Source organism: Mustela nivalis (genome assembly GCF_964662115.1).
Source record: "Mustela nivalis genome assembly, chromosome: X".
Lineage (NCBI taxonomy): Eukaryota > Metazoa > Chordata > Mammalia > Carnivora > Mustelidae > Mustela > Mustela nivalis.
The window spans coordinates 121,669,984-121,682,353 of NC_139040.1; the positions used below are offsets into that span (position 1 = coordinate 121,669,984).

At 37.5% G+C, this 12,370-nt stretch overlaps 1 protein-coding gene across 4 annotated transcripts in view; it reads left to right on the forward strand.

Annotated features, from left to right (window-relative positions):
• The window catches only part of AP1S2 (adaptor related protein complex 1 subunit sigma 2), a 28,700-nt gene that overhangs the window by 14,530 nt on the left and 1,800 nt on the right, over positions 1-12,370 (forward strand). Inside the window, exon 5 of one of the 4 annotated variants that reach the window (XM_082717062.1) lies at positions 6,449-9,452. The exons of 1 other annotated variant lie outside the window; for it this stretch is intronic. In XM_082717062.1, coding sequence (XP_082573188.1) covers positions 6,449-6,505 — 57 coding nt within the window. In that variant the 3' untranslated portion in view covers positions 6,506-9,452. Of the gene's footprint in view, positions 1-673; positions 768-6,448; positions 9,453-12,370 lie in introns of those variants that run through there. 2 more of the 4 variants (XM_082717064.1, XM_082717065.1) reach the window with 2 other exon arrangements.

Genomic DNA, 12,370 nt, shown 5'->3' on the forward strand with positions numbered 1-12,370 from the left:
TTAAAATTTGTGACATACACATTTCTATCCTTAAGAATGTTTATTTTCTTCAGAAAAATTTCTTTAAAATTTCAGTCCTTCATGTTACAGGCAAACGGCACAGTCAGGAGAAAGTAGATCTCCTATTAGCATATTATAGTGAGTAATGAGAACATAAGTGTGTATTTGAATAATAATTGCTAAAACCTCAGACATAGTGATTAAATAATAAAGATACCTTTTTAAATTTTACTTAGCTACTTGGTAAACAGTGGTTCAGTTTTGACATTTCTAGAGTGAATTCTGAATTCTGTATTTTTGGTATTTGGTTCTGTGTATACATAATTAAGTATGGGGACAAAGCCCAGAAAAATTGGTCCATTATCCAATTTTTAATGTTTGTTGGAATTTAGCACAGGTTTTCTTAACATGCCACTGGTACTTAACTTGATTCCTAAATTACTAAGGTGCAACATGCTGAGATTACGAAATTGACATTCTTTGCAATACTTGGAACACTTCCCCAACACCACCAATTAAGTGCCTATTTTAAGCTAGTTTTCTGAGGGGGAGGACTTGGGGGAGGGGTACCGTTGATTTATAAACATAGATCTAATGACCAAGGAAATACAGAGTGCATTTTCTTTGTAAAGTCAGGCACTTACCAGTTTTTCTCTGCTCCTTAATTTTATAGAGCCAGAATGAAGAATGGGGAGGTTTGTCTGAGGATATCTTATGATAAGAGCAGTCTAAGGCTTTAGTCCCTTTGACCCCCAACTTATTTATTGGTAACTACCAAATTTACCGTTTTTGTGGCATGGATAAGATGGGGTGTTATGCAAAGACTGTTGCACGTGAGATGATTTCAAGTCCTTGCCTGATCTGTGAAGATCGAATAGTTAAAACACTGGGCGTTGGGCTTTAACCTCAGCGGTAGCTGCATGATGGTGTTGATCGGCGCTTGGAGATGTGTCAGCCTTTCTTTTTTATACTAACAGCATCATTTTGAAATTTGTGGGGGTTTTCCTTTTGAGCTTTGTTTGCTGTTGGTATCGTTTCTCACTAACGTAGCCTGAGCAAGGAAAAATAAGTGAGGTACCAAAAGCAAGCATCACACTCACCAATTGGCTTCCACTCCGAGATGACCCACTTTATGAATAGATTCTCTTGGATTTGCCGTTGTTAATCTGCCTCGGCGAGAAAATGGTGCTCTATGGAGAATTAGTGCTGCTAGAATTGATCTGTTTTAGTGCTGGGGCTGCATGATAGATCTTAGTACTATGCACCATCTTTGTGGAAGTAAGAATAAATCTTTTGGACTGCATAAAAATGGAAAGGTAAGAATCTTAGAAAAAGTGATTTTTAAAAATGACTTCTGTAACTTAAAATTATTTTAAGTGGATAAGTACTTAGAGTAATAACATGCCTCTTAGTATGAAGTTTTGGGATTTTTAATTAAAATCTTGCTAATTAAGAATATTTGGGTATGCTAATCAAACTCAAGAATATTGTATATTGTTTTATAACAGCTAGGTGTGTTCAAATACATACAATAATGTCATTTAACAGCAAAGAGTATTTTGATATAAATCCTCGTAGGTTTTGGTCTAATTAGACAAACTCATAATTTCCACTGTTAAAACCTTCAAGCCTAAACCTTTTTCTTTTAAATTAGGCTAAAAGTTAACAAGGCTATATACTCTTATGCCAGCGTATTTTAAAAGGGCAGATACAGAAAAAACAGAAGGCAGAACAAATCCTGCTTGTTAACGTGTTCTAAGAAATTTGGCCAATGCCCTTGGTCACTGGTTTTCAGCTTGTAATCATTTTGCTCTATGTGCAGTTTTTTTTTTTTTTTTTTTTTTGAGCTCTTTGTTCAGAATTTTGAGGCTCCCCCTTCCCCTTGTTTCATTCTAACTCATTTTGAGCCCTCTTGCTCCTCTGGGTTATTTGTAATAATGAGAAGTTGGAGTAACTTAAACATCAGCAGCTGTAAATCTGGTTTTCAAAGATACTTGACAAGAACCCACAGTGGTAAAATATACTTTTATGTCATAATAGTTACATGCACATAAACTGAAAAATATTTTATTAAATAATACTTTATTTCGTTTTGCCATCCCACATTTTCTATTCTGTCCTTTTTTTCAATCCTGATCCTGATCTAAATGATTGCATACACCCTAGGACCTGCAAAGAGTCTATTCCTAGTTGTTGATTTTTTTTTTTCTTTAAAAAGTACTTTCTCAAAATTTCAGGGTTTTAGTTCTTTTTTTCCCCTACGGACACATTCCTTAAAATTTTCTTTTATTGTTTCCTCTGTTGCCTTTTTTAAAAATAAAAGTTCCTATTACAGAAAAATTAACAAATACAGGCAAGCACACTAGAACGTCATTTTACCTGTCCATCAACTGGAGACAATTAGATTAACTCAGTGGTTCTCAGCTGGGGTGGGGAGTGGGGCAGTCATGCCTCCTCACGGAACATTGAACAATGCCAGGACGTATTTTTCTGATCATCACGACCGGCAGTGGGGTGGTACTGGCATCTGGTAGGTGAAGACCAAGGGTCCTGCTAAACGTCCAGCAGTGCCCCGGCCAGCTCTCCTAGGACAAGGAATCATCCAGCTTCAAGTCTCAGTAGTGCTATAGTTGCAAAACCCTGGTTTAATTTAACACAATAGGATGTATAAAGATTCCATTTATATTTATAGACTGCTACATCTTTTCAATATAATATATAGTCCAGAGTACAAATGACTGGCTGAAATGAATCAAAAGTAGAAGGGGGGAGCCCAAAGAACTGTAAAAGAAGGACAAATGGGCTTAATAAGAACATGTAAATGGCAATAAAAATCACCACTGTGAGTCACCAGATCACCTTTACTTGCTAACCAGTGCCTGGGGTGATAATCTGTGGTTGACTTCAGCACCTAACCCACAGCAGAGCTTGTGGGATGTCACTATATAATTCCATTTCCTCAACCCCAAATCAGTTAATGTCTGTTAAGGTAATTGGGTTGTTTTTTTTTTTTTTTTTAAAGATTTTATTTATTTATTTGACAGAGAGAGATCACAAGTAGGCAGAGAGGCAGGCAGAGAGAGAGAGAGGAGGAAGCCGACTCCCTGCTGAGCAGAGAGCCCGATTTGGGACTCGATCCCAGGACCCTGAGATCATGACCCGAGCCGAAGGCAGCGGCTTAACCCACTGAGCCACCCAGGTGCCCGGTAATTGGGTTTTTACCTAGAAACAGAACTGAGTATACCCTGTAGGTAATCAGAATACTTTTTTTTTAATTTTCTGCTCATTTCCCCATCCACCTTAGGGACTTGGCAATTTTTTTTACAGGGGAACTAGTTTAAATGACCAGAATTTGCATACATAGACTTTTATTATTTTACATGTAGACTTTTTGTTGTTGTTCTTTTGTACCATATTAGCATTAAAGAATTTACTTAGTACAGATCTAGAGTTTGAATATTTGAAATTCAGTGATAAAAAGAAATCTGTAACGTTTTTGAAAACCCTGATCAAATTTAAAGCATTTCACATTATGATCCAAATAGAAGACCTAGGCAGATACAATATGGTTTCCTTAAAATATGCTTAAAACTATTGCTTTACAGTCTAAAGTTAGAGTTACTAATTAATCTTTTTTTATTTAAAAAGTACAATGAACTGCCAGAGAAAGTAACCTGTTCTTAGTATTTTATAACTAATAGGTTTTAGAGTAGGGTTTACAAGGTGTAGTTAAGTTATTCCCATCATTTTTTTTTTAAGATTTTATTTATTTATCCAACAGACAGAGATCAAAGGAGGCAGAGAGGCAGGCAGAGAGAGAGAGAGGAGGAAGCAGGCTTCCTGCTGAGCAGAGAGCCTGATGCGGGGCTCGATCCCAGGACCCTGAGATCATGACCTGAGCCAAAGGCAGCGGCTTAACCCACTGAGCCACCCAGGCGCCCTATTCCCATCATTTTAAAGAAACTTCACATATGTGATACAGATCAACAGCACAATAGGAAAAGACAGCAGTAGATATAAATAAATAATTCACAGATGAAAGAAAAAAGAAAAATGGCCCTTTTACATAAGGGAATGTAAATGAAAATATGAATGAGAACTTTTTTTGGTTTGTTCTTGAAATGGCAAGGATGAGTGACCCTCTTGTCTGCTGCTTGTGAGCACTTAAACTTGTATTCCACTTTGGAGGATTAGTTGGGTGATACCTGTTAACAGATAAATTTGTATACTTTTGACCCATCAGTTAAATTTCAAGGAATTGTATCCAATAGAAATACACAAATGCACTAAAATTCAGTATAATATTAAGCCACTGGAACTTACCCAAATGTTAATCAGTGGGAGATAGGTTAAGAAAATTATAGTATGGCCATACATGAAACTTACCCGTCTGTAGAAGAAGTGAGATTGATTTCTGTGCAGTGATATGGAAAGACATTCAAGGTGTGTAAAGTGAGAAAAGATCAGGAGTGGGACATTAACTTAGCAGCATTACCTCTGAAAATATTTGAGGCCCCCCCCTTTTCTAAAAGTGTAAAACAAACCTGTATTAGAAGTATAAAATTTTAATTTGTAAATTTTTTTAGTGACAAAATGAAACTCTGTGAGTGGAAGAATACACATTGTGTTTACACATTAGGTAAAATTAGAGTAGAATTTGCTAAAAAGAAAAGCTTCAGCATATAAAGTGAAGCACTTGTGTGCTCTTGGCCATTTTAGACACTAACCATCTAGAACAACCATATTGCTCTTGCTACTCAGTGCTAAGGTAATGTTAAAAAAATAAAAAAATTATTTGACTTTACTAGCGCCTCAGTTGCTGGTGGCATAAGACTGACACCATGAGCTGTGTCATCTAAAAGGTACCTCAGAAGGGCTTTCAATTCTCTGTATTCATTGCTAAACATAGATCTTAAGTGAATTCGGACGTTCTCTGGCCCTTTGGTCTTTAAGCATAAGGAATAGTGTTCCAGAGTCAAGAGTAGGGACTTTGCCACAGAATTCAGTGAGGGGCAATAAAAAGGACCACTGTATTCTAGAACGTGAAGGATAGAGGATGCTACTTCTAGTAAAAGGAAAAAGTGAAGCCCCTTCACAGGAAAAATGAGTAGAGCAGTAACTTCAAATTACACTGAATTCCCTTTTCATTAAATGTAAATCATTTGCTCTTTGAACACATTGTGTGCTAGAAAGAGAAAAACAGGAGACTAGGTTTTCAGTTTGGGGTCCAGTATCAGTAGTTTACTTAAGCACTGATCTCAACAGGACGTAAGCCTTCAGAGAAGTGCTAGCTTCCAGTTTCTTTATAGTTTCCCAGACTCTTACTTTTGAGGCATCAGCCTAATACGGTAAATATCTGGGGATTTTTAAGGTTAATAGGGTTTGTCTTAAGAATGTAGACGGTGTTAAGAGGAGGTGTAACAGTTCCTCTGCTGCGTTAACCTGCACTTCCTACTACCTCTGCTTCCTTTTGTAGGGGACTGAGAAAAAAGTTCCTTTTGGTATGGAGGAAAGTTGAACATACGTGGTTCAGTTTTTTTTTCTGTTTTCCTTCTGGCCTTTATTCCCATATAATTGAAATCACTGATATTTTAGCGTATTGAGGAACTCAGCTTGCTGGGTAGTGGAACAAGAGAGCAGTTCTGCCTCTGCCCAGGACCCCTCGTGTGTTGTGACAGACTTGGCGCTCCACCTCCCCCAGTTCTTAATTAATTATTCCATGACTCAGAAGATATCCTGGTGGTGTGAGGGCCCAGAATACTGGAGTTATATTCAATCAACTATAATATTTTCTTTGTATATAAGAGAAGAAATAACTTGGTTAATACGGGCATACCTGTATCACTTAGTTTAAAATCAACCTTCAAGTTTAGGAGGTCATTAAGGCATTTTTAGCACAACTTTTTCAGACTCCATCTAAACAGAAATTACTGAAAACATGTTACAGCAACTTAAAAGTGGTAAAAGAATACATTATTTTTGTGCATTTTAGGGTTTTTCCTCTTAAAGGAAGCTTTTCCAATGAAGAGGCGTTTCTCTCTATAAAGAATATTCGCCACAATTGATGGATTCTCATTTCTTGTTTAAGTATAATAATATGGATCGTTGGCTATGAAGAAGTTTATCTTATCATCTGTCCTTTCCTTCACTAATTTAGTAAAAGGTCTGTCAGAAATGCCAGGCAGTCTTGTTTAAGGATTGTTTGTTGCCTTTCCTCGTAAGTCTCTTCCAGGGAGGAACGGTGGTGTGCTCAGCCCTGTTTGGGGAAACTACCTACCTTTCTCTTTTCTTGCAGTGGCATAAGCTCTCCCTGGTTGGTTTTCCCATGTGTGTATAAAATTAAGAGAGAAAACATAAAAGATGAAAAGTTATAATTTTATAGAGTCTCAAAGAACTGGTATGTAGGTGGAAGGTTGACAGACTTAAACTTTTCTTGTTCTCTCTCCAGAAAACAGAGAATATGTATCACAGCAGGAGTTTCATTGGGTGTAAGAAAGCGTACTAGAATACGTGCTGGAGTACTGACATGCATCAGATGTAGCAGGATCTGTGAACTCAGTTTGTACTTACAATCTTGTCAAGTTTGTTATTTATATTTTAGCATCACCTGAAAAGTCTTATTACATTAAATCCCAAGGGATAGTCCCAGTACTTTCTTTAACTGATTATTTTCATCGGGAATTTTACTCCGATAATGATCCATCATTGGGACTTAGAATTTATTTTTTTTACAGAGAATATTGAAATAGGTTTAGAGGTTCGTTGGCAAAAAAATATTTTTAAATACCGTGAAGCGCTAGTGTCATTGTTACAGAAATAGATAAATAGAATTCCCCTATGAAAATGAGAGCTTCTTTAAGAAAATGAAGCATTTGAGGTTCATTACTAGTATTATTTTAACTTGCTGGCTTATGCCATTGTATTCTGAATGGGGGAAAAAGCAAAACTCTTTTAAATCTGTCTCGAGAATTATCTGAGGATTAAATTTAATTGGCGCTTCTCAGATACTTTTGTATTTAATGGTTACTGTATAAAGGATCTGTTACATATTTGAACAGTTTACACGACTTTGTAGCCTATCATTTCAGAATGCCAACTTTAATATTAAAATGAGGATATTTTACAAGCCCTCAAATGAGCAGTTTTAAACTTTGAGTCACAAGCCTTTTGGCGGGGGTATAATCCCTTTGAGAGTCCGAAGAGCCACGGGTCCTCTTCTCAGGAAAATCTGTAATTTTGCCTCTAGTTTCAGGGATTTTCGAGTCCCCAGAAATCCATCTCTGGACACTCTCGTGTCCGTTTAAAACCTCATCTCAGGTTACCTTGTTGATACGAGAAACCTCTATTCACATACATTTGTAGGCATAGGCATTTAACAAATCTTTTTTAGAGAGTTCTTTAAAATCTATCTTGAGGATTATTTAAAAAATAATATAATATCCTTCGTCTCAAAGGCGTAGTCTTCCGAAGTTAAGCTAAGTGAACCATTAAACACCTCCATTGCTACTTAAAATACCAAATAGGTGACTCCTTTTCCACTTTTTCTTGGCAAAGATTTTCTTTTAGGATCTGTAGAAGAGTTTATGGTCACCTAAGGATGTAGAGATTTTCATTAAGGGATTAAATTCCTTTCCTTCGTGTAATAAAATCCTGACATACTTGAAGACTGGTAGCATTCTAATTGAATTTTCAGTTAACTCAGTACTGACCAGACGATTTTACACTGAAAATCTTTTCAGCCTGTTAGTAACAGTGCTTTTGGATTTTGTCAGATATAGGTTATTATAGAGAGTTTATCATTATACAGAGTTACTGTATCTGTATCATTTATCATTATATAGAGTTACTTTAAGAGGAACTGGAACTCCTAAGCACTGTTTATAAGTTAAATGTTCAGCCATAAACCAAAGAACAAAAACAGAACTTTAAGTTTCCATTTTCTTTACTGTGCACTAAACATTCTAGGAATCTGATTGTGTCTGTCAGTTTGTATACTGTGTAAGAATATATGCATTTCTTTTGTAGCCACGTCATGAATATTTTAATGTCCCTGTGTACTAAATGACTACTCGTCGTGTATGCAGAATTTCACAGAGGAAATAGAGAACTGATATACTTATGAAAGAAAATGTCCTCAGCTTGGTGACTATCTTGTATAATAGAGCATTTCAGAACCAATACCTTTACAATTGTAATTGTTTTTCCTGACTCGCTTTTCTTTTTGTTTTATTTTCGTTCTATATGTGATCTTGATGTAGTTTATTCCTGCTCGCAAACTCGTTTGATTTCTTGAGATATGACCTATGAATGTTTTGCGTAGTATTTCATCTTACATACGTACACATCCTCATTTACGAACCATCTATGGTTAAAGTCTCGTAAGAGGAAAATTCAGCCATCGTTAAAATGCTCACCAAAGAAAACAGAGTGGAAGTGCTCTGGCGGAATGAGCAGTGCAGTGACCTAGCGCAGGGCTTAGTCTTCACGTGTTGTGGGAGAAAAGAAGTTCTATTTAGGGACTATGATAGAGCCTGTATGGGCCAACATATTCTAGTGTATCGCAGAAAAGAGTATTTGGAAATACTTCTAAAAAGTAAAATCGGTACTGTTACGTAGTATTTAAGGGTCAAACATTCCCAGTTCTTAAGTTTGTGATGCCACCTGGATTCAATCACATTTGTGCTGGACAGTATTGGCCAGTCCCTCGAAGAGTGATCAGGAAGCTGTGTCAGAGGTCTCTGCGACAGTATCTCTCTTCGATAGGAAGTAACATTTTCAAAACGTTCATACTGACCTGGTTTATATAGTTAAAATTCTGATACTCTGCTCGAATACTAAAATTTTACTAGTTATGGTTTTGTAGGATATATTAAGTCTTCCTTTAATACTTAATGATTTGTTAACTGTGGTTTTATTTTAAGACTTTCAATATTGATCGTTACTGTGTATACTTTTAATAAAACATGCAACTTAATTATAAAAGGAGAAGTACCAAGTAACTCATTGTTTACAGCTAGAGAGTTTAAAGCCTGAAAGTAAGTTAGCATTAAACAAATTCAGAAGCAGCTCCAACAGGCTTACCACTGAAGGAAGACCTAGGAAAATGTAGGGCAGGCAGGTACGCAGTGCAGGGCTTTCCATTCGCTATGGCCGGCATTACATTTGAAGCATCTGGGTGGGCTGTCAAATGAGAAACTCGGCTGCAAGCATTGGGAAACACTGGTCTTTCATTTCCATTTTTTCCCTCTGTCCCTCTCCCCACCCTGCAAGATGTTACTCCTCTGGTTTTAATGCTGAATACGCATTGTCTCCTGCCAGTACGCTTTGGATGCTGTGTGCTGAGCTGTAACAAGATGTTGCCTCTTTTGTTATTTGTATACAGCTGCTTGCTTTCAGTTCATAGATTCTGAAATCGCTTTTCTTGCACGTCTAAAATAAAAGTATTGCATGTACTTTGTCTCATGTGAATGACTTCTTTCTTCTCCATCCCTTTGGACAAATAAGATATATTTTGGTTTTTCCAGGTAATTTTATTAAATCGTGTAAAAAAACCTAAAGTAGTTAAGCTGGCAAATTCTGTGAAGTGTACAGTTCAGTACTGTTAAGTATATCCACAGTGTTGTGCATCTGACTTCCAGAAATGTTTCCTCCTGTGAAACCGAAACTGTATCCATTAAACAACTCTGCATTTCCCTTCCCCTTAGCCCTTGGTAACCACCATTCTACTTTGTTTCTAGGACTGTGACTACTTTAGCTACGAGTTCTTCTAGGTAATTCTGAGCCACAATTTCAATGTTAACATGGGAAAATAACATTTTATACTATGGGCACAATTTGTGAAAGAAACTAATGTACTATTTGTACAAGTCTCAAGGAGTAAAATGTATAAATAATTCCTTTAAGCCAGCCCTTTTAGAAAGGACACATTTTAAATAATGCATATTTGCTAAGTAACATGGTTCTCTTCATGAAATGCTATACAGGACTACGGGCAGCGAGCACAGAAGGGAAATCGTGCCAGCCCCAGCGAATAGAATGGGAGACATTTCTACACGGATAAGCGAAGAATGTTAGCCGTGTAGAGTTCAGTGTAGGCGTCTTTTAAGAAACGCAGTAGAGGCCGTACGGTGTTAAGAACTATTTAACATTATCTATGAACAAGGAGGGGGGTTCGGAGCACTGACCCTCCCAAGCAGTTGAAAACCCACATACAACATCTGACTCCCCACAAACTTCATAGCCTACTGTTGACTGGAAGCCTCACGGATAACCTCAACATTCCAGTAACACAGCTTCAGTGTACGTACTGTGCCCTGTATTCCTACAGTAAAGTACGCTGGAGCAGAAATGCTAAAAAAATCCCTGAGGACAATACACTTAACATACTGCATGGTAGAAAATCTCCATATAAATGGAACCGTACAGTTCAAATCCGTGTTGTTCGAGGGTTAAATGCAAATGATTATTTTTGAATCATTTCATTTATGATGTATGTGATTCATGGTCTACATTCTTCAGAGTGTTGCATCTTTTCCACTAGATTTTCTTTAAAAATGATCATGAAAACTCTGAGACGTGCTCGAAGGAACCTTCCTGTGCACACCCCTCAGCTTCAGCTCCCTTCAACTCAGTAATCCTAGTAACGACGCCTGTTGTGTCATCTGCCTGCACCCCCCCCCCCAATTTTGGCCTCAGCGTTTTAAAGCAAGCCCTGGACCTCATTTCACCTTCGATACCGCAGTATAGATCACCAAGAGACCAAAGTACCACCACCACCACCCCCCAAAATTAACAGTAACTCCTAATATCTTGTTTCTGGTTCAGTTTTTCCTAATTGCCTATAGGAATTGCATTTCTGGAATCGGGTTACTAGAACCAGATTCCTAATAAGGCTCTCATTGTATCAGGTTGATGTCTCAATTAAGTCTTTTCATCTTCAACAACTCTGCTTTCCTCCCTTGCCTCCCCCCGTTTTTAACCCAAGTCCCCCATGCTGTAGAACATCCTCCATTCTATACTCGCTGGACATCTGGTGGCAGTATTGACCTTGTTGGCCCATCCCCCGTATGCATTTTGACGTAGCCAGGTTAGGCTGAGGGGTGGGGCTGGGGGGGCGAGGTCAAGAATACTTCATAAAACCCCTTTTTTTTTCCCACCAAAGCTGATTTTTACCCATTTTTCATTAATAAACCTACTAAAAGATCATCATGTGAACTTCATACAGCATCGGTTTATAATGTTTTTTTTTTTATTTTTGCAGATTTTATTTATTTATTTGACAGACAGAGATCACAAGTAGGTAGAGAGGCAGGCAGAGAGAGAGGGGGAAGCAGGCTCCCTGCTGAGCAGAGAGCCCCATGCGGGACTCGATCCCAGGACCCTGGGATCATGACCTGAGCTGAAGGCAGAGGCTTTAACCCACTGAGCCACCCAGATGCCCGGTTTATAGTATTTTATTTAATACTTAATGCTAAATACCTTCACGTAGATAGGTCTCAATTGTGTTATGTTACCATTTAACATTTTTGAGCACTTTCTAGAAGTCAGGCACTAAGCCTTCTCTCCCTTAAATGTCTATGCATGAAGGTAAGTACTGTGATCCTTGTTTTCCAAATCAGGAAACAGGCTAGAGTTTAATCTACTTAAGATTATTACTCCATGTAATGCTTACATATAATTAAATCTAATGTATGGGTTTATGGTTTAATATTTTTCTTCTCCTTGTTTTGTGCTGTACCACAATTAGGATGCAAAAGTAAGTTAATTTACTACTGGAAACTAAAAATTGCATTTTCTCCATTAAATTGTCATATGCCTTTTAATTACAAAATTATTGCCAGTAATAACTGAATTTGACCTGGTCCTGGTTTTGTGATGTGCAAAATCAACCACTTTGGAAAATTTTAAATAATTTTCTAGACATGCCTGCTTTGTTTTTGTCTTCCTTTGACATTTAAAAATGAATATCGGTTGTGGCATAAGACAAAAATATGCCTTTGCTCCTAGAGTTTTCTTTCTCATATGTTGCCTCCACTGAAGCCACTGGTTGCCCGGGGGAGGGCTGGGAAGGTGAGTTTCTGAAGCTATGCTGCTGGGGACAGTTAAATCAAAAACTAAGTAAAAACGCAGAGGAAGACATTTCTATAAATACATGTGACCAAAAAGAAAAAAAAACATGAAAAAATTATGTGAAGATTTGGAAGAACTCTGGGTTTTCCCTGGTTTTTACTTAGGGGAGGCTTTGGATTTTAAGACTAAGGTAACTTACCTTTCCTGTAGCTAATTTAATAGCAGTGATTTCCTAAATTGCCAATTGGTTTGCCTGCTTTTTGTGTGACAGCAATGGTGCCCAGCTCACTGGTAGGTAATC